The 23,095-nt window shown below is 44.0% G+C and overlaps 1 protein-coding gene across 1 annotated transcript in view; it reads left to right on the top strand.

The window, feature by feature from the left end:
• Positions 1-18,913, top strand: part of LOC139279656 (synaptotagmin-7-like) — a 287,107-nt gene extending 268,194 nt beyond the window's left edge. Inside the window, exons 10-12 of the mRNA XM_070898762.1 lie at positions 7,053-7,167; positions 9,578-9,777; positions 18,809-18,913. Coding sequence (XP_070754863.1) covers positions 7,053-7,167; positions 9,578-9,777; positions 18,809-18,913 — 420 coding nt within the window. The remainder of the gene's footprint in view (positions 1-7,052; positions 7,168-9,577; positions 9,778-18,808) is intronic.
• Positions 18,914-23,095: the final 4,182 nt, after the last annotated feature.

Here is a 23,095-nt window from a genome sequence, read left to right as displayed (position 1 = left end):
CACACTTCTCTGAATTAAATTCCATTTGCCACTGCACTGCCCACCTGACCAGTAGATTGATATCCTCCTGCAGCCCATGACTTTCCTCTTCATCATCAACCACACAGTCAATTTTAGTGTCGTCTGCAAACTTCTTAATCATACTCCCTATATTCAAATCTAAATCGTTGATATATACCACAAAAAGCAAGGGACCCAGTACTGAGCCCTGTGGAACCCCACTGGAAACATCCTTCCACCAAAACATCCATCAATCATTACCCTTTGCTTCCTACCTCCAAGCCAATTTTCGATCCAACTTGCCACTTTGCCCTGGATCCCACGGGCTTTAACCTTCATGACCAGTCTGCCATGTGGGACCTTATCAACAGCCTTGCTAAATTCCATTTTTTTTGCACGCTTAACGCCCACTTAATGCCTATTTTACCACTGAAATGACGTATAATGCCCATATAGCGCCCATTTTGGCACAAAATGGAAACCAATGGACATTTTTAGGAAACTTATCGGCGAGCGTTACTTTCCCCTTGTGCTTAACGATGAGAAAACATATTACTGCCCTCCCACTATTTTGGGGTGGAATCAGCAGAATGGGCGAAATCAAAGTCCATAATATCACCCAACGTTAATTTCCGAACTAATTTAACGCCGAGATTCAATAATACCGCCCGCCCACTTTTTTTTTGTCGTAAAAGCCATATTTATTGAAGCTAGTGCCAATGAGATTACCCAGCATCACTTTCACCACCTCGCACACAAATCGGCCACACTATCGCTCACCCAAACAAACGCCCAGAAAAGTGGAACTAACTGGAACTAATCACAGCGTTATGGACACCATGTTCTACATCACATGTCGCGTCCTTTAAAAGGCCGCTGTGCTTCAATCTCGGCGGAGTTCGGATGTATTCTGCAGTTTGCTGGAGTTGATGTGAACATCTCTACATCTTGACCATACTGTGACCGATTAGAATTGAATAGGTGTCTTCATTGGGACATTCCTTGTTTGTAACCAATCGATGGAAAACAGAGAGCTTACTGCAAAGGGGCCTGTCCTTTCTCATCCTCTCTTGATGACCAATTACATGCAGCAGACTCGAAATCGCTGAAGGTACACTCCACTGCATTATGTGCCCAATGTAAGATATGACAGACTGAAGTCGAGGACCAGACGTTACACCCCCAGCAAGTACAAGGAGAAGCATTCTTGCCTCGACTTGCCCGGCACCACCTGCCTTCGGAGACTGCGCTTCCACAAAGAAGTTATCACTGAGGTATGCCAGCTGATAAGGGCAGATCTGCAGCCTGCCAGCACCATCAGTACTGCACTGTCCGTCAAGATCAAAGTCACTGTTGTTCTATGCCTCGGATTCTTTTCAGGTCACAGCTGGAGACATTTGCGGACTTTCTCAGCATGCCACACATCGCTGCATTAAGCAGGTAACTGAAGCCCTGTACACACGCAGGAGGGACTTGATGAGCTTCCCTATGACCAGGGAAGCACAGAGTGAGAGGGCTCTAAGATTCTCCAGAATTTCAAACTTCCCCAAGGTGCAGGGAGCAATAGACTGTATGCACATCGCGATGCGAGCACCTTTTCAGGATGCAGAGGTTTTCAGGAACCGCAAGGGATTCCACTCCCTGAATGTCCAACTGGCTGTCGACCACCAGAAAATTATACTGGCAGTGAATGCTCAATTTCCGGGCAGCATCCATGATGCTCACATTCTGCGTGAGAGCGCTGTATCTGACTTATTTAACAATCAGCCACAATGTCAATGCTGGATGCTTGGTGACAAAGGATTTGGCCTTGCCACCTGGCTGATGACCCCCCTGCCTGACACCCACACCAAAGCATCAAGAGCCACAGAGCATCACGCAATATCGTGGAGAAAACCATTAGAGTGCTACAGCAGTGCTTTAGATGCCTGGACCACTAAGGAAGCGAGCTCCAATACCACCCCGAGCAGGTAACTCAATTCGTGGTGGTATGCTCCATGCTGCACAAAACATAGAAACATAGAAACATAGAAAATAGGTGCAGGAGTAGGCCATTCGACCCTTCTAGCCTGCACCGCCATTCAATGAGTTCATGGCTCAACATTCAACTTCAGTACCCCATTCCTGCTTTCTCACCATACCCCTTGATCCCCCTAGCAGTAAGGACTTCATCTAACTCCTTTTTGAATATATTTAGTGAATTGGCCTCAACAACTTTCTGTGGTAGAGAATTCCACAGGTTCACCACTCTCTGGGTGAAGAAGTTCCTCCGCATCTCGGTCCTAAATGGCTTACCCCTTATCCTTAGACTGTGACCCCTGGTTCTGGACTTCCCCAACATTGGGAACATTCTTCCTGCATCTAACCTGTCTAACCCCGTCAGAATTTTATATGTTTCTATGAGGTCCCCTCTCATTCTTCTGAACTCCAGTGAATACAAGCCCAGTTGATCCAGTCTTTCTTGATAGGTCAGTCCCGCCATCCCGGGAATCAGTCTGGTGAACCTTCGCTGCACTCCCTCAATAGCAAGAATGTCCTTCCTCAGGTTAGGAGACCAAAACTGTACACAATACTCCAGGTGTGGCCTCACCAATGCCCTGTACAACTGTAGCAACACCTCCCTGCCCCTGTACTCAAATCCCCTTGCTATGAAGGCCAACATGCCATTTGCTTTCTTAACCGCCTGCTGCACCTGCATGCCAACCTTCAATGACTGATGTACCATGACACCCAGGTCTCTTTGCACCTCCCCTTTTCCTAATCTGTCACCATTCAGATAATAGTCTGTCTCTCTGTTTTTACCACCAAAGTGGATAACCTCACATTTATCCACATTATACTTCATCTGCCATGCATTTGCCCACTCACCTAACCTATCCAAGTCGCTCTGCAGCCTCACAGCATCCTCCTCGCAGCTCACACTGCCACCCAACTTAGTGTCATCCGCAAATTTGGAGATACTACATTTAATCCCCTCATCTAAATCATTAATGTACAGTGTAAACAGCTGGGGCCCCAGCACAGAACCTTGCGGTACCCCACTAGTCACTGCCTGCCATTCTGAAAAGTACCCATTTACTCCTACTCTTTGCTTCCTGTCTGACAACCAGTTCTCAATCCATGTCAGTACACTACCCCCAATCCCATGTGCTCTAACTTTGCACATCGATCTCTTGTGTGGGACCTTGTCGAACGCCTTCTGAAAGTCCAAATATACCACATCAACTGGTTCTCCCTTATCCACTCTACTGGAAACATCCTCAAAAAATTCCAGAAGATTTGTCAAGCATGATTTCCCTTTCACAAATCCATGCTGACTTGGACCTATCATGTCACCTCTTTCCAAATGCACTGCTATGACATCCTTAATAATTGATTCCATCATTTTACCCACTACCGATGTCAGGCTGACCGGTCTATAATTCCCTGTTTTCTCTCTCCCTCCTTTTTTAAAAAGTGGGGTTACATTGGCTACCCTCCACTCCATAGGAACTGATCCAGAGTCAATGGAATGTTGGAAAATGACTGTCAACGCATCCACTATTTCCAAGGCCACCTCCTTAAGTACTCTGGGATGCAGTCCATCAGGCCCTGGGGATTTATCGGCCTTCAATCCCATCAATTTCCCCAACACAATTTCCCGGCTAATAAGGATTTCCCTCAGTTCCTCCTCCTTACTAGACCCCCCGACCCCTTTTATAACCGGAAGGTTGTTCGTGTCCTCCTTCGTGAATACCGAACCAAAGTACTTGTTCAATTGGTCCGCCATTTCTTTGTTCCCCGTTATGACTTCCCCTGATTCTGACTGCAGGGGACCTACGTTTGTCTTTACTAACCTTTTTCTCTTTACATACCTATAGAAACTTTTGCAATCCACCTTAATGTTCCCTGCAAGCTTCTTCTCATACTCCATTTTCCCTGCCCTAATCAAACCCTTTGTCCTCCTCTGCTGAGTTCTAAATTTCTCCCAGTCCCCAGGTTCGCTGCTATTTCTGGCCAATTTGTATGCCACTTCCTTGGCTTTAATACTATCCCTGATTTCCCTTGATAGCCACGGTTGAGCCACCTTCCCTTTTTTATTTCTATGCCAGACAGGAATGTACAATTGTTGTAGTTCATCCATGCGGTCTCTAAATGTCTGCCATTGCCCATCCACAGTCAACCCCTTAAGTATCATTCGCCAATCCATCTCAGCCAATTCACGCCTCATACCTTCAAAGTTAGCCTTCTTTAAGTTCTGGACCATGGTCTCTGAATTAACTGTTTCATTCTCCATCCTAATGCAGAATTCCACCATATTATGGTCACTCTTCCCCAAGGGGCCTCGCACAACGAGATTGCTAATTAATCCTTTCTCATTACATAACACCCAGTCTAAGATGGCCTCCCCCCTAGTTGGTTCCTCGACATATTGGTCTAAAAAACCATCCCTTATGCACTCCAGAAAATCCTCCTCCACCGTATTGCTTCCAGTTTGGTTAGCCCAATCTATGTGCATATTAAAGTCACCCATTATAACTGCTGCACCTTTATTGCACGCACCCCTAATTTCCTGTTTGATGCCCTCCCCAACATCACTACTACTGTTTGGAGGTCTGTACACAACTCCCACTAACGTTTTTTGCCCTTTGGTGTTCTGCAGCTCTACCCATATAGATTCCACATCATCCAAGCTAATGTCCTTCCTAACGATTGCCTTAATCTCCTCCTTAACCAGCAATGCTACCCCACCTCCTTTTCCTTTTATTCTATCCTTCCTGAATGTTGGCTATCAGGAGGGTACAAGAATTGCCTGGTGAGTCTGACAGTCCACCTCACCAAAGAGGAAGAGGAGGACAAGGAGGTAGACGCTGACATCGGCCCAGACAATCAGGCTGACGCTGAAGCCATGCCCCCGCCCCCTGTAGACTGCATAAAAGGGCCCGTGGTGACATGATAGCTGCAAGAGCCTTATGTCAGGAGCTCATCAATGATCGCTTTGCCTGAAAGAGCGTTGGTGTTATTTACAAGGCTGACACACTGCTGGGTGTGCAGGTCATCCATCAATGGTGGGCATCATCTTGGTGACAGTTAAAGTTTAAGTTGATTGAAGTTAAGTGCAATTATACCCTTTGATAAGGAATCACCAGCGTGTAACGGTGCAGCTATCTGAGCCAATGCACTACAAGGTTTTGTTGAATAAAAAACATTTAAACTGAACATTAGTCTGAAATCATCAGTATTTCTGTATAAACCAACCTTTCCCCCTGCCCCCCCCCCCCACCCCCGCTTCTCCTCCCTACCTCAACCCCTTCCCCTTCCCCTCCTGACTCCAAGCCACCTGGCCGAGGAGCTCCTCAGGCGATGCTTCATTGGGGGTGGGGGGGGGGTGACGGCCGAAATGCTGCTTGGACGGATACAGGAAAGGACAGTCCCAAGGTGGGAACGTGCTCTGAGCTAGAAGCAATGGGGTGCGGCACCTTGGGGTGCAATGCCGCACTCCGGGAACACTGGGAGCCCTCTGTCATCAGTGTTCCTGGCTACCAGCTCCAGGGCCTCCTCCATCCCTTCTATGTTATATCTTATTTGTTGGACAAAAGCTCGGTGCCAACTATGTTCTTGGTGCTTAGTAGGCTTTTTGCTGCTGGTGAATCTCCCTCGTGCCTCCCACAACATCCAAACAAGCACACACCACAGCCACACACACTTTCAGTCCGTCTCTGCTCCCTCTCTCTCTGTCTCCTCTTCTGCGCATGTCATGATGACCCATGACCTCCTGAATCGTGGGAATCGAGCATTGCCATGCCATTGCTAAGGACGGCGACACTTTATGGCAGAACGTCAAAAAAGTTTAACGCTATCGCTCATTTCAGATCGCTCGCGGTGACGCCCGTTTTCAAAAATGGAGACTAGGTGCTTTGAGAATGGGCGAGAAGCCGGTGATCTGAAAACCCTTTTTTACCGCCCACGCCAGAAATAGCACCCATTTTTGGGCGATAAGCACAAAAGTGGAGGTTCTAGCCCCATATATACTACATCGTACGCACTACCCTCTTGGTTACCTCCTCAAAAAATCAATCAGGTTAGTCAAATATGATCTTCCCTTAACAAATCCATGCTGGCTGTCCCTAATTAATCCTTGCCTTTCCTATAAAAGTAATTAATCACATGAAATGCTTTTAGATATTTTGATGCGTTAAATCCAAGAAATGTTCTTATTACTCTGTGAAATAACATTGTTTCTTCCAATTTCTGGACTCATTTGAAGCTTTTTAATTTTGCTTTTATGTCTAGTTCTGTGAATACGGGTTAAAGTGAATAAACTGCTAACATTTGTATTTTTGCCTTTCAGTAACTGAATGATTAAGTCATTATATCTTTCAGTCTTCTTTTCACTGATGAAAATTGATTTAATTCCCTCAGACTGTAATAACTCAAGGCATCAGTGGTATAGTAGACTTTGCTTCTGGTTCTCTCTAGTAGAGAAATCGTATTACATTATCTTTCTATGTCTTTCCCCTCACTAAAATTCTGTTTCATGCAGCATTCGTTGCTTGGCTGGGAACACTCTCACTTCTGGCTTCGAGATTGGTTTGAGCCATGCAACAGACTTCAGCTCAAAATCTCAGCTGATGCTTCAGCTCTGTACTAAGAGGGTGTTTCACTCTTCGAGGTGTTGTAATTCATGCTGCCCTGTCTGCTGGTTCTTGTTGTTGAAGATCACTTGCAAAGTCATAGTGATTATAACAAAGTCCATTTAATCCTTCAATACAGACATCACTATTTATCAACATTACAAAGTGTCCACTACTATTAAACAGCCTGAAAATAAAATCCCCATGAGGTTTAGGGTGTAATTATTTCCCCAGAGTAATGGATAGCTGGGAGCATTATTCAGGCCTTGGCACAGGATTCCAATGACAGATATAAACTGCAGCGTTGCTCTTATGGCTTATAACACGTCTTGGATGTCTGGATAAGCCTTTTTATCACTTTCAGGAAGCCTTTGTCCCACAGATAATTCAGAAATGACCACAAATGAGAATAACTTGGCTCTTCAATGGTTATTTCAGGGGAGTCGAGGAGAACTTCTCTTGTCATTGTGTTACAACCCAACTGCCAACACGATCACTGTGAACATTATTAAAGCAAGGAATCTGAAAGCCATGGACATAGGAGGTACATCAGGTGGGTGCAAAAATATTTACATTGAGTATTATGTACTGAATTTGAACAGTAAATAAGAATGTATTGTTTCATTGTGATCGGGGCCCAGAAGAGGCAAGGGGCCCAGGGGCAGCACGGGCCAGCCCACACTGCGATATGTGTGCGCACTAGGTCCGTGCAGCAGAGCTGGTCTCCAGTTATCTTGGTTAACCCTTGCCACTGGACCAAGACCTAGCTCTGTCAAGCCCGTGTGGTGGCTGGTGTGCAACGGTCACCCCACGTTAAAAAAATCCACACACACAGGCATCTTCCTCCCTTCAGGATTTAGTTCAGGATCTGGAATATTACCTCCTTCATCGAAACACCTGTGAACTTTTTGGCGTGGAAGCAAGTCATCCTCGACTCGAGGGACCGCCTATGATGATGACTCTCTTGTGGTCAGGTACAATACAACCCAGTTACAATGCTTCAAAAATTCACCAGTATAAGTTTAGAGGGTACTTGCCAGTAAGATATCATAGTACAAAATTCAATGGATAATGCAGGAAGAAAGTTAGTTGTATTTTAACAGAAATTGAGGAATTTTAAAAATGAATCTAGATAAATATTATGCATAAAGTTAAGGAATGTTAATGCTGGAAATGAAATGGTCTTTCGTTGTTGAGACAAATAATTCACATCGGACACACTTTGGTGAAGTATTCGCCAGCCAAATGCAGAGTAATGTTCCTTTGTACAATGGGGTAGAAATTCACCAGTTTCGAGCATAAAGGCGGTGAAATGGCTGCAGCACATGTTAGAACGAGGAGGCCTGAGGCCGGCCTGAAATAGGGCCTTGGACCTCGAGAGTATTGTTTGGACGAGGTGCTGGTGTCTAACAGACCTGCGCAGGCAGCTGACCCATGAAGAAAATGAATATCGGCACGCTATCCTCCTCAACAACAGCCTGAAAGTAAGTCCCAACTGGGGGGTGGGGGGGTAGGCGGGACGGAGCGGCAATGAGTGGGTGGTGCCAATCAAGATACTGGGGAGTTGGGGGGAACACTTCTGCTCCACCTGGCTGTACAGAAACGCAAGAATGGGTGTGGGCCATTCAGCCCCTTGAGCCTGTTAATTCAATTAGATCATGCCTCCCTCTTAACTCCCTCTGCCTACTTTGGTTCCTAACTCTTAATACCCTTGTCTAACAAAATTTATCAATTTCAGTTTGAAAATTTCAATTGACCCCCCAGCCTCAACAGCTTTTTTGGGAAGAGAGTTCCAGATTTTCACCACCCTTTGTGTGAAGAAGTGCTTCCTGCTTCCTGACATCACCCCTGAACAGCCTGGCTCAAATCTTCAGGTATTCCCCTTGTTCTGGACTTCCCCCCCCACCGGAGGAAATAGTTTCTCTCTATCTACCCTATCAAATTATTTAATCATCTTAAACACCACAATAACGCTATAAAAAAGAAACAGTTTAAACTTACCTTTTGCTGGCAGTCACTGCTAAGGCTGCAATGGCCACTGAAGAATCTGGAGCTGAGCGGGTGCTGGGCTCCGTGATATCCAATTTCCCAGCGGGTTCCTAAAACAGGCACTACGCCCCACATTTACATATGTAAGGAGATGATGCGGTTTAGGTGGCCAGCAGGGAAGCCTGAGAAACATCAGGTTGGAAGTCCTTCAGGTATCCTTTTAGACATGGGCTGTTGGCCCCCAAATTGGGTCATGTGCCCATTTTACACCCATATAGAAAGGTAAATCTGGAACTACTTCAATAGGGACAAGTGGGCACAGATTTAATCTTTCATAGGTAAATGTAAGATGATATCAGGAAGTTCTTCACGCAAAGAATGACCAATACTTGGACTTCAGGGTAGAATAGCGAAGGAGAACATTTAGGAATCATTTAAGTGATGGTTGGATGATGCGCTGAGGGAGCTTTAGAATTTTCTGGGCTGATGGCCTTCCTTTTTCTTACTTATCTTGTGATTCACCAAGCTTATGGCCTGAGTGACATGCTGATTTAGTGGCAACTAATGCTGAGTTACAAACAGTTCTTTATCATTTGTGGTCATTCAGAATTGGGTTGAAATAGCCCAAACTCATTACAGTTAGACTATGTAATAAATGGCAGTGACCATAGATAAACCTCTTATTAATTTCAACTTGGTTTAACTCTAGGCCCCAGATGTGAAATGAAGGTTTCCTTTGCATCATCTAATGTGGTTGGGCGCTGTTTCCATTTATGAATAAGCAGGAAGGCGTCAGGCTACTCTTATTTTGAAAGAGTTTCCTCAGCACCATGTTAATACCTGTTTGCTTTCCTCAATTGCTGTATCAAAAAGCTAGCATTGGCACTCAATATAGCTATCATGTTATTGACCATTGTTATCATAAATCATTTGGACAATTGATTTGTGATCTGTATGTTTTGCCTTCCTCACAGATCCTTACGTCAAAGTTTGGCTGATGTACAAAGACAAGAAAGTGGAGAAGAAGAAGACGCTTGTGATGAAGAGGTGTTTAAATCCCATCTTTAATGAGTCTTTTGTGTTCGATGTACCAACGGAGATATTGCGAGAGACGACTATTGTAATCACTGTGATGGATAAAGATAAACTCAGCAGAAATGATGTTATTGGAAAGGTTTGTACAAAAACACCAATTGATGTTAACTATAGTGTTCTTGTAATAGTGTTCCAAGATTCACATCACAATAGGATCTTGGCTTCACATAAAGTGGGTAAGTTTATCCAATGTTTATTATCCCCTCAGTAAGAAGGCCATTGATGTCTCTATGCCAATCTAGTTCATTTTAATGTAAGCAGTTCGACTACAGTTTATTAATCTACATAGTTTGTCAATACTTTTATTATGATTCGGGCCATTCTGGACTGTAAAAGACTATTAATATGGGGAACTTTATCAGGACTCTACTTCAGTATGGGAAATTATTACAGCTTCGAACATCAATATCACTGTCATCTCCCCATCCTCAAAAAAAAAATCCTAACCCACAGATCTCGCAAACTACAGCCAAATCTCCAAACTTCCTTTTGTCTCCAAAGTTCTTAAATGTGTTGCCATCTTCAAAATCTGTGACCATCTTTCCACCATAGCATGTTTAAATCTCTCCAATCAGGTTTTCATCCCTGCCGCAGCACCAAAACCGCCCTAAACAAGGTCACAAATAACATCTTATGTGACCACTGTCCATTATGATTACTTGTTCTCCTTCACCTCTCCGCAGCCTTTGACACTGTTGACCATACCATCCTCCTCAAACACTTTTCCTCCATTGCATAGCTCAGTGAGGTTGTCCTCGCTTGGTTCCACTCTCAACTATATAACTCTTACCTATCCAGAGTGATCTGCACAGAGTGGTCCTAAACAGAGTCCTAAACAGTGTTAAAGTTGGGAATTTTGGAGAGAGTGGGAATTCGGAGCAGAGGCGAAAGGAGGTGCTGCTTTTTCCCTCCAATACTATTTGTGGTTTGTGTTACAGATAAATATTAAATTTGATCCACCTATAACTTGAACTGGATCAAGTATTAATTAAAAAATTAAACTATAAGCTAAGTTAATTAACTTTAACTAACTAAATAAATAAAATGAGGTTATATAGGGATGTCTCTGCAGGTGGTGCACCACAACTGCAGCATGTGGGAGTTTGTGGAGAGCATCGCGATCCCGGAAGACCACGTCTGCAGTAAGTGTCTGCATCTCAAAGAGCTTCAGCTCGGGAATGTTGAGCTGGAGTCTGAGGTGCCAACATTGTGGGGCATCAGGGAGGGTAAAGTTACCTGGGCACATCGACCCAGGAGGCAGTCCCTTAGGTTAGGGAGTGGTACAGGTCTGGTTAGTGGTCAGGAACAGGAGGGCCTGACTGCACAGGTAAGGGGACCCCAGGTGCAGTGCTGGAGGAGCCTCGGCCTTTGCCCTTATCCAACAGGTACGAGAAACCTGCTGCCTGTGTGGATAAGGACAAAGTCTGCAGGGTGGATGAGCAAACTGGCATGGTACAGGAGGCCATTCAAGTGGGCCGGTTGAAAAGGAATATTGCAGTGGGTAGGGGACAGTATAATTAGAGGGATAGATACTGTTCTCTGCAGCCACGACTGGGAGTTCCAAAGGCTATGTTGCCAGCCAGGGTTAAGGATAGGAAAGAATAACTAAAAAAATAATAGAGAGAGAAGATGGATTATGAGAATAAGCTAGCAACAGATAGTAAGAGCTTCTACAGGTATATAAAAAGGAAGAGATTAGCTAAAGTAAACGTTAGTCCCTTAGAGGATGAGCCTGGAGAGTTAATAATGAGGAACAGAGAAATGGCAGAGACTTTGAACAAATATTTTGTATCAGTCTTCACAGTAAAAGACACTAAAAATATCCCAATAATGGATAATCAAGGCGCTATAGGGAGGGAGGAACTTTATCACTATCACTAAAGAAAAAGTTATTGGTAAAATAATGGGACTAAAAGCGGACAAGTCCCCTGGACTTGACGGCTTGCATCCCAGAGTCTTAAAATAAGTAGCTGCAGAGATAGTGGATGCATTGGCTATAATCTACCAAAGTTCCCTGGATTCTGGAAAGGTCCCAGCAGATTGGAAAATGGCAAATGTAACGCCCCTATTTAAAAAAGGAGGCAGACAGAAAACAGGAAATTATAAACCTAACATCTGTCGTTGGGAAAATGCTGGAATCCATTATTAAGGAAGACATTTGGAAAAGCATAATACAGTCAAGCAGGGTCAACATAGTTTTATGAAAAGGAAATCATAGAAACATAGAACATAGAAACATAGAAATTTACAGCGCAGAAGGAGGCCATTTCGGCCCACCGTGTCCGCTCCGACAAAGAGCCGCACGGCCCTCAGTCAGCAGCCCTGAAGATTACATATAAACCTATGAACAATGACGGAAAGGTAAAGAGCACCCAGCCCAACCAGTCCGTCTCATACAACTGCGACACCCCTTACACTGAAGTTCAGAAGAATGAGAGGGGACCTCATAGAAACATATAAAATTCTGACGGGGTTAGACAGGTTAGATGCAGGAAGAATGTTCCCAATGTTGGGGAAGTCCAGAACCAGGGGTCACAGTCTAAGGATAAGGGGTAAGCCATTTAGGACCGAGATGCGGAGGAACTTCTTCACCCAGAGAGTGGTGAACCTGTGGAATTCTCTACCACAGAAAGTTGTTGAGGCCAATTCACTAAATATATTCAAAAAGGAGTTAGATGAGGTCCTTACTGCTAGGGGGATCAAGGGGTATGGCGAGAAAGCAGGAATGGGGTACTGAAGTTGAATGTTCCGCCATGAACTCATTGAATGGCGGTGCAGGCTAGAAGGGCCAAATGGCCTACTCCTGCACCTATTTTCTATGTTTCTATGTTTCTATGAAACATTCTACACTCCACCCCAACCGGAGCCTTGTTTGACAAATTTGCTGGAGTTCTTTGAGGATGTAACGAGAGGGTGGGTAAGGGGGAACCAGTGAATGTGGTGTATTTGGCTTTCCAGAAAGCATTTGATAAGTTACCACATAAAAGGTTACTGCACAAGATAAAAGCTCACGGGCGACCATGGTTGGGAACCAAATATTCCAGGGTACTTGAGGTTTCAAAAAGACAGGCAGACTGGAAAAAGAGGGGGTAGGGGTAGCCCTAGCCCTGATAAAGGATGACATAAGAACAGTAGTGAGAAAGGATCTTCGCTTGGAAAATCAGGCAGTAAAATCAGTATGGGTGGGGGTATGATAAAACAAGAGGCAGAAAATGCCGGTGGGAGTGTATAGGTCCCCTAATAGTAGCGATACCATTGGCTAGAGTATTAATCAAAAAATAATAGGATCTTGTAACAAAGGTAATGCAATAATTATGGGGGACTTTAATCTTCGTAACACCGGGCTAATCAAATTGGCAAAGGTAGTCTGGAGGACGAGTTAATGGAATGTATTCTAGGCAGTTTCCTAGAACAATACGTCATGAAACCAACTAGGGAATGGGCTATTTTTAGATCTTGTATTGTGTAGTGCGACAGGATTAATTAGTAATCTCTATAAGCAAAGAATCCTCTGGGGAAGAGTGATCATAATATGATAGAATTTCACGTTGAGTTTGAGAGTGACATTCTTAAATCTGAAACTGGAGTCTTAAATTTAAATAAAGCCAATTCCATAGATATCAGGGGTGAGTTGGCCAAGGTAGATTGGGAAATTAGATTAAAAGGTATGACGGTAGATAAGCAGTGACAAACATTTAAAGAAATATTCCAAAATTCTCAACGAATATTCATTACGTTGAGAGATAAAAATTCCACAGGAAAAGTGATCCATCTCAGAGGCTTATAATGCTGCAAAGTGCGGCATTAAGCCTGAGGATTGACAGAGCTTTAGAAACCAGCAAAGGATGACCAAAACATTGATAGAAAGGAAGAAAATAGAATGAGTAAATTAGCAAGAAATATAAAAACAGAGATTGTAAGAGCTTCTACAAGTATGTAAAAATGAAGATAGCAAAAGGGTTGGTCCCTTAGAGGCTGAGACAGGAGAAATTATAATAAGGAAATGGCAGAGATTTTAAACAATTATTTTGTATCTGTCTTCTCCGTGGAAGGCTCAAAAAGCTTACCAAAAATAGTGGTGAAGCAAGGGGCGAATGAGTGTGAGGAACTTAAAGCAATTAAGATCAGTAGAGAAAAAGTACTTGAAAAACTAATTGGGCTAAAAGCCGACAAATCGCCTGGGCTTGACGGCCTACATCCTAGGGTTCTTAAAGAGGTGGCTGCAGAGATAGTGGATGCATTGGTTTTGATCTTCCAAAATTCCCTAGATTCTAGAACGGTCCCAGCGGATTGGATGGTAGCAAATGTAACCCCACTATTCAAGAAAGGAGGGAGAGAGAAAACAGGGAACTATACAGGCCAGTTAGCCTGACATCAGTCGTTGGGAAAATGCTGAAATCCATTATTAAAGAAGTGGTAACATGGTTTTATGAAAGGGAAATTGGGTTTGACAAATGTATTAGAGTTTTTTGAGGATGTAATTAGTCGGGTAAATAAAGAGGAATCAGTGAATGTAGTTTGTTTGAATTTCAAAAGGCATTTGATAAGGTGCCACATAAAAGGTTGTTACATAAGATAAGGGCTCATGCGGTTGGGGGTAATGTATTGGCATGGATAGAGGATTGGTTAGCAGACAGAAAACAGAGTAGGAATAAGCAGGTCATTTTCAGGTTGACAGGCTGTAACTATTGAGGTGCTAAAAGGATTAGTGCTTGGGCCTCAGCTATTTACAATCTATATTAATGACTTGGATGAAGGGGCCGAGTGTAATATATCCACGTGTGTTGACAATACAGAGCTTGGTGGGAAAGTAAGCTGTGAGGCGAACACAAAGTGTCTGCAAAGGGATACAGACAGGTTAAGTGAGTGGACAATAAAGAGGCAGATGGAATATAATGTGGGAAATGTGACTTTGGTAGGATGAATAGAAAAAAATTATATTTTTTAACTGATGAGAAACTACTAAAATTGGGTGTTCGGAGAGATTTAGGGGTCCTCGTACAGGAAATGCAGAAAGTTAACATACAGGTACAGCAAGCAATTAGGAAGGCAAAAATGGCATGTTGGCCTTTATTGGAGTTGGCATTGGAGCACAAGAATAAGAAAGTCTTGCTACAATTGTACAGGGCTTTGGTGAGACCACACCTGGAGTACTGTGCACAGTTTTGGTCTCCTTATCTGAGGAAGGATCATCATCATAGACAGTCGCTCGGAATCGAGGAAGACTTGCTTCCACTCTTAACATGAGTCCTTAGGTGGCTGAACAGTCCAATACGAGAACCATAGTCCTTGGGACAGATAGTCGTTGAAGGAAAGGGTGGGTGGGACAGGTTTGTCGCACGCTCCTTCCACTGCCTGCGCTTAATTTCTGCATGCTCTCGGTGATGAGAATCGAGGTGTTCAGCGCCCTCCCAGATGCACTTCCTCCACTTAGGGCGGTTTTTGGCCAGGGACTCCCAGGTGTCAGTGGGGATGTTGCACTTTATCAGGGAGGCTTTGAGGGTGTCCTTGTAACGTTTCCTCTGCCCACTTTTGGCTCGTTTACCATGAAGGAGTTCCGAGTAGAGCGCTTGCTTTGGGAGTCTCGTGTCTGGCATGCGGACAATGTGGCCTGCCCAGCGGAGCTGATCAAGTGTGGTCAGTGCTTCAATGCTGGCGATGTTGGCCTGGTCGAGGGCGCTAACGTTGGTGCGTCTGTCCTCCCAGGGGATTTGTAGGATCTTGTGGAGACATCGATGGTGGTATTTCTCCAGCGACTTGAGGTGTCTACTTGAGGAGGAAGGATATACTTGCCTTAAAGGCAGTGCACTGAATATTCACTAGATTGATTTCTGTTGTCCTATGAGGACAGATCGAGTAGATTGCACCTTTTGGCTCCAATTTTGTCCATCACTGGACGCCGTTTTTTCGGTGCCCGGTGAATTTTGTGGTACCGAAGCTCAGTTCAAAGATTACCCAGTGTCGGGGCGCCGGCGTCTATTACCAGCGCCAGAATGTTTGGCACCAAACATGCTGGCACTGGTGTACCTGTAAAAGAAGGTTCCGCGCCATTTCTTTACATAAGGCAAACTTTACCCACGAACAAAATTTTTAAAACCGGCGCAGAGACCGCAGTTAGAGAATCTGCACTGGCCCGCTGCTATCCCTGGCCGAAGGAACTTCCATTTATCTTACAATTAAACTCTTAAGGTAATTTAAAAAACAAATTTTAACTATAAGCAGGTATAAAATAAAAAAATAAATATAACATTACTCGTACTGATGCTCCTGCGATGAAAAAAGAATGATGGCAAAAAAAAATATTTACCTTTTTCCATCGATGCCCAAAATACTCCAAATAGTTAAGGGAACCCTTTTGAAACATTCAAAAGTGAAGAATCAGCATACCAATCGAAGTCGTCTTCTGGCATCCGGTGCAACCTTCTCCCCGCTCTCCTGGACGTCGAATACCCTGGCCGAAGGTCCTCCCCCCACACGGCCCACTACTAGCCCAGGCCGAAGGTCCTCCCCCCACGCGGCCCACTACTAGCCCAGGCCGAAGGTCCTCCCCCCACGCGGCCCACTACTAGCCCAGGCCGAAGGTCTGCACACAAAGGACAGTGCAGGACACTCCAGGCTCAAAGGGAAGCAGCAGTGATCTCGATTAAAGGCGCAACATTACATTGAAAAAAAAATAATCCCACCACAAATCTTTTATGTTTTCAGGGAGTATTGGAGTGCTTAGGTGGAAAATACATAATTTATATTAAACTGGAGTTTAGAAGAATGAGGGGTGATCTCATTGAAACAGATCAGATTCTGAGGGAGATTGACCGGCTAGATGCTGAGAGGTTGTTTCCCCAGGCTGGAGAGTCTAGAACTCGGAGGCATAGTTTCAGGATAAGGGGTCGGCCATTTAAGACTGAGATGAGGAGGAGTTTCTTGACTCGGAGGGTTGTGAATCTTTGGAATTCTCTACCCCAAAGGGCTGTGGATGCCGAAGGGTTGAATATATTCAATGCTAAGATGGATGGATTTTTGGACTCTTGGGTAATCAAGGGCTATAGATATTGGGTAGGAAAATGGAGTTGTGGTCAAAGATCAGCCATGATCTTATTGAATGGTGGAGCAGCTTCAAGGGGCCATATGGCCTACTCCTGTTCCTAATTCCTATGTTCTTATATTATGGTAGTCAGAGCGTGTCAGGCATTGGCTTCTATTTCCATACCCTCACTTTTACCTCCCGATTCCTCCAAGGATCTGTCCTTGGCGCCCACCTCTTCCTCATTTACGTGCTGCTCCTTTGTGACATAATTCAAAGGCATGGATCAGCTTCTACATGTATGCTGATGACACCCAGCTCCACCTCGCCATGACCTCTCTCAACCCCTCTGTGTAGTCAGATTACTTGTCCAACATCCAGTCTTGGATGAGCCACCATTACCTCCAGTTCCATATTGGGAAGACCATTCCATCCCCCTCCTCAGTCACTGTCTCGGACTGAACCAGACTAGTTGCAATCTCGGCATCCTATTCAACTCCAGGCTGAGCTTCCGAACCCATATACTTCACATCACAAAGACTGCCTAATTCCACCTTCATCTCGCCTTAATCCATCTGTCACTGAAACTCTTATCCCTGCATTTGGCACCTCCAGACTCACTGATTTCAGTGCTATCCTGCACGGCCTCCCATCCTCCACTTCAACTTATCCATAAAGTTAATGCCCTTAAGCTATCCCACTGGCCGAGCCCCTCTATCACCTACATTATGTGCTAATTTGTGCACAGCAAGGTCCCACAAACAGTAATGAGATAATGACTGGATAATCTATTTTAGTGATGTTAAAATATTGGCAAGGCCACTGGGAGAACTGCCCTGCTTTTCTTTGGGAAGTGCTATAGGATCTTTTACTCCCAACTGAGAGGGCATCCACAAGGCAGCACTTCCTCAGCACTGTTCCCTGTGAGCTGTCTCTGTAAATGAATTGTCCCTTTAAATATCTGCATGCGTGGTATTTACAATGTTAAAAGCCGCTGAGTGGCCTGCGTGGGACCTTTGAGTTTACTGCGCGGCCACGCACCTTGGCGGGAACATTTCTCCTCCGTACTGCACTGAGGTGTCAGTATAGATTATATGCTCGAGTGTCTGGAGCAGGTAGAACCCACCACCTTCTGACTCAGAGGCAAGATTGCTGCAACTGAGCCAAGAGTGGCACCTATAAAATGAATATGTCAGTGGGCAATCCTAGCACTCATGCCCTTTAATGAGAGAGAGCATGCAGCCAGGAGATGATGAAACTCATGGGAGGGCAGAAAATTGTGGCTTCCCATGAAATGCAGGAGAGACCAGAAGCCTGCACAAAAGAGTTGAAAGTCGTATTTTATGAGATGGTGTGGGAGGGAAGGCAATCTCCTTTAATACTACAACTTTGACTTTTGAAAAGACATGTAATTTTCTAAAGTTCAACCTTTGGTTTAGTGAGTAAAGAGGCATGTACAGAAATGTATTTTGACATTACATTTAGCAAAGGCAGAATTTTATATGTTCAGTGGAAAGTAACCAGGACACATGGTAATTCAAAAATAACTTTGGTTTTATTCCATCAAATTTAAAATACATAATATCTGATCGCAAATTCTGTGGCGAGCACTCCACCAAATGGATTAACTTAGCATTGATAGTCTTCCATTAAACTCACAATGCCACATATGTCTCGTTTCTTAAAATTAAACTACTTAGTTATTAAGCCCTATGAGTACAAAGTATACACTAATATTTTCCCGCCACAAAATGAGCATCCTGAATGTGAATAGCAGCCTGCCATGTCTTTTGAATGTACCTGTCTGGTTGTCTGGCAGAGAGAGGGATCATTTTGTCTTGTATTTTGTGTAGTAGGAGGAGGTTTGAAAGCAAGTGAATACGTAACAGGGCCACTGCTGGTCCTCTCTTCAATCAAGAAACATCATTGGTGGTTGCTTGGTGACTGCCCTACTCCTGCCTCAAGTAGGAGGAGCACAGCACGAGTGGGGAAGATGCTTTCAGAAAATAGGGATCAAATTTAAACAATTTAATGACTTGCTGTTTAACAATGTCTAATTTTTATCTCGTGCTTTTTCTGTCTATCCCAGATATACTTGTCTTGGAAGAGTGGGCCTGGGGAGGTCAAACATTGGAAGGATATGATTGGGAGACCACGGCATGCTGTAGCTCAGTGGCACCAACTCAAGGCATGATTATTCACCAAATCAAAAGAGAGGGAGAAACAACAGACACAAGAAGAGAAAACATCTGATTAACCTTGACATTTTAAGTATGCACAATGAAGCAGGTGGACTGAAGTCATGGATCACTCAGCCAACACTCTGGGAGCCCAGCAGCCAATCCATATGCCATGGACTGTATAGCATTGAGCTGCCAGGAACATTTTTTTTAGTCAAAAGGTCATATCCACCTAGTGCTTCAGCTCCCCTCCCCTACACCCCTAAAAGAACCCACATATTTTGGTAGTGACACAATTCATTCTCTGTGTCTGAGGAGTCTGTGGCCAGTTGTCACGTGGCTTAGAGTTTCGTTTTTATTTTCCTGTGACGCAAAAAAGCAAACCGTTCTTCCGGTAGTAAAGGAGTTTGCTGCATCGGGAAAATAACTTGTATTTTTTTCCGGAGTAAGCTGACATTTGTAGTTTTCCGGTGCAGGTGTCGATGCTAGCGTTTCTAAAGACACCCGTTTCACTTATCTCAGTCAACGTAGTGAGGGGGGGGGAGGGAAGAACGCGAAATACGGGAACTTAAAATCTGTGTACGTCTCCGTGTGTGTGTTTGTGTGTCTGTAACTATATAAAGTGTGTTTTTGTGCACACAAAAAAAGTACTCAGCCATGCCCTTAATGCATGGGTGATTTTCTCTGCACTTTTTAAAATGCACAGATTTGGTTATGAAAAATAAGATATTAATGGATTTTGGGTTTTTAGAGGTGGTTTTTAAGTGGGCAATGTCTGGTTTACACAGTATTTTAACTTGGTCCTTCTTTATCCAGGGCTTACAGAACTATTATACTGGAACAAGCAAAAATCCCAAAGGATTTCCATGCAGAAATCCGATAGTGTTGCATACAGTATTGGCCTAGAATTCCCAAAGGCAACTGATAGCAATTGTAAAATATTGTATTAAAGTTCCTATGAATGTCCTGTAAAGTAACACTGTAGATCACTTCCATGCAAATCCTGCGCAGTTTTGCGTTACTATCAGGTACATGTAAAATAACATTGTTTTGCAGTAAAGATAATGGCCCCAATTGGGATATTTGACACAGTCCAATTGGGGTTGGGGGCCTTAAGGGCATTGAACACAGATCCAGAGTTCTTGAAACATGAAGACTTCCCTTGTCTGATTCATCTGTTGTCAGAATGACCTTATCACAGTCAGACTAATAGGAGTAAGTTTAGGCTGAGGCATAGTTTTGCAACCAGGGGAACTTGAGACTTGTATGATAATGTGGTCTCTAGTATTACATCTTGTCATCTCATAGGTAGTCCCTCGAAGTCGAGGAAGACTTGCTTCCACTCCTAAAGTGAGTTATTTGGTGGCTGAACAGTCCAACACAAGAGCCACAGACCCTGCCACAGGGGGGACAGATATTCATCGGGGGAAGGGGGGGGTGGCACTGATTTACCACATGCTCCTTCCGCTGCCTGTGCCTGACCTCTTCATGCTCACAGCGTTGAGATTCGAAGAGCTCAACGCCCTCCCAGATGCACTTTCTCTATCTAGGGCGGTCTTCGGCCAGGGTCTCCCAGGCGTCAGTGGTGATGTTGCACTTCGCCAAGGAGGCTTTGAGGGTGCCTTTGTACCGCTTCCGCTGCCCACCTTTGGCTCGTTTGTCATGGAGGAGCTCCGCATATAGCAGTTGTTTAGGGAGTCTCGTGTCTGGCATGCGAACTAAGTGTAATGAGCCAACGAATGGTTAATTTCAACTTAAGACTTTACAGAGGGGATGTATGTCATCCACATTAGACATCCTATCAGTATAATGAAAATAAAGACTGGAGAATTATAGGAGGTGATAGGACATGGGGTGGCATCCACAGTTCCGCAGACATTGAGTTCTCAATTTGAGCCATGCTATTATAAAGAGATGACAGGCAGAAGCCAAGAGAAGGGAAAGTGGGCAAGTTGGATACCCTTTGCCTGGCTACTATTACAGAACTACTTACAAAGCAACTTTTCAAACCGCCTGGAATCTGAGGTATAGATCGTCATTACATGTATCTACTTTTTCCACCTTTTTTTGTGAATTTTGTGCTCATCATGGTGAGGGTTTTAGCGCCGAGAAATGGAATGCTTTTCATTTTGGGCATCCATTGTCTGGTGCCATCAAGGTACCGGTCAGGTATAGTCTGGTTAAATGCCAAATAAATCAACGTGTCGCACCTTCAACCTTAGAACTGTACCAGTTTGACCACAGCAAAAAATTGCCCATAATTTGTGGAGTCACATTGATACACTCACTGAGGGAGTCTATGTTGTGGACGCTCTGTGAGATTGCCAATGTGATGTCCCATATTATGGGCAGTTATATGCTATGGTCCCATGTCAATAGGAACTGGATCAAGACTGCCTAAACTCGTTTCACATTGGACCCTTAAGTGAGCAGATATGAATGATCTTATTGCTCTGGACTTTATTTGAACCCAGGATCCAGAGATGAAGGGCCAACATTTAACTCGTTGTACTACCCGTTATCCTATGCTGCACTTACTGCATTACCCACTCAGTCTAGTTGTGGTTTCATTAATTTTGGTATGAAAGGGTAAGTTTTCTGATTGTATATTCCTGAGATGGAACCTTATCGATTGGAGTGCATTTTGGGAAAGTGCGGGCATACAGACCATGATTTTCCAATCATTCATTTTCATGGAAAAAAGATTCATGATTTATGTTACTATTGACTCCTGCTGGGTGAAGTTCTGCGTCAGGAGTGCACATTCAGAAAACTAGTTCTCAGCTTAGTTTTGGGAAGTTTAAAAACACATGGTGTTGGTCGCCCCGATCCTTTAAACTTCCACCCTTTACGTTCAAGAAAGTACCTCCAATTCCTCTGAACACTCTTCAATACAAGTTAATACACTCTATCAAAATTCCAGTTGGCAATCCCACGTCTCTAATGTGCCATTTCTGGATATGTACGAGATTTTATGTTTAAAAATGACACAATAAAAGGCAGAAAGCTGACCAAGTGTCCTGATTTTCACTCCACAGGCTAACCTGCCTGCCTCAGTTGGGAACTAGTATTTCAGAGTATATAGCTCACTGTGTTCTAACACTCCATAGCAGACAGAGGGAAATACTGACCGAGTGTAGCCTGGCTTTATGATAGCACATCTACTGTTGGACAGATTCTAATGGTGTCATTGGTCTTCACGTCTAGCCAAATTAGGCTCTGAGGCAAAGCAGTATGCACTTTGAGGAAGTAAACAAATAAAGCTATTTGGTAAATAACTAGCTAAAGTTCTGGGATGATTTAGGAAGACAATCTAGAAACATCATAACAAAGTCAGGGATGAAAAAGCCATACAGTCCACAAAAACTCATCCATCTGATATTATAGTTCTGGTTGCCATACTACAAGAAGGATTGAGGTGTATAAAGTTATGAGGGGCCTAGATAGAGTGGATAGGAAGGACCTATTTCCCTTAGCAGAGGGGTCAACAACCAGGGTACATAGATTTAAAGTAATTGATAGAAGGTTTAGAGAGTATTTGAGGGGAAATTTTTTCTCCCAGAGGCTGATGGAGGTCTGAAACACACTGCCTGAAAGGGTGGTAGAGGCAGAAACCCTCATCACTTTTAAAAAGTACTTGGATGTGCACTTAAAGAGCCATAACCTACAGGGCTACGGACCGAGAGCTGGAAAGTGGGATTAGGCGGATAGCTTTTTGTCGGCCGGCGCGGACATGATGGGCCGAAATGGCCTACTTCTGTGCTGTAAATTTATATGATTCTATGATCTCATACTTTCTCCAATGCTCGAGAGTCAATAAATTTGCCAAGAAGAGTAATTCCAGGTTCAAGGGGAGAGCTATGGGAAAGGTACAGGAAGTTCAGTCTCTACAGCCTGGAGAAAAAATAATTAAGGGGGAACCTTGTTGAAGTGTATAAAGTATTAATTAGGTTAGAGAATTGTCCCATCCCAGCAAACAACTACATTTTAAATGCCCCAAAGGCTGCATCTCTACTGATCTGCCCAGCAGGTTGTTCCAAACATTTATCACCCTTGTGTGACGATCCCTCTGGTATCTGTTTTAAACACATTTTTCACTAGTTTATACTTATGATGTCTGGTCCTACTATCCTACCTTATTTTAAAGTAATGGTCAGGATTTCCCTTACCTAAGCCTTCAGTGCGATTCTTCTTCA

This window comes from Pristiophorus japonicus, chromosome 14, assembly GCF_044704955.1.
Source record: "Pristiophorus japonicus isolate sPriJap1 chromosome 14, sPriJap1.hap1, whole genome shotgun sequence".
Taxonomy (NCBI): Eukaryota; Metazoa; Chordata; class Chondrichthyes; family Pristiophoridae; genus Pristiophorus; species Pristiophorus japonicus.
Note: the sequence above shows the minus strand (reverse complement) of the source record. Positions and strands in the feature narration are given on the sequence as shown.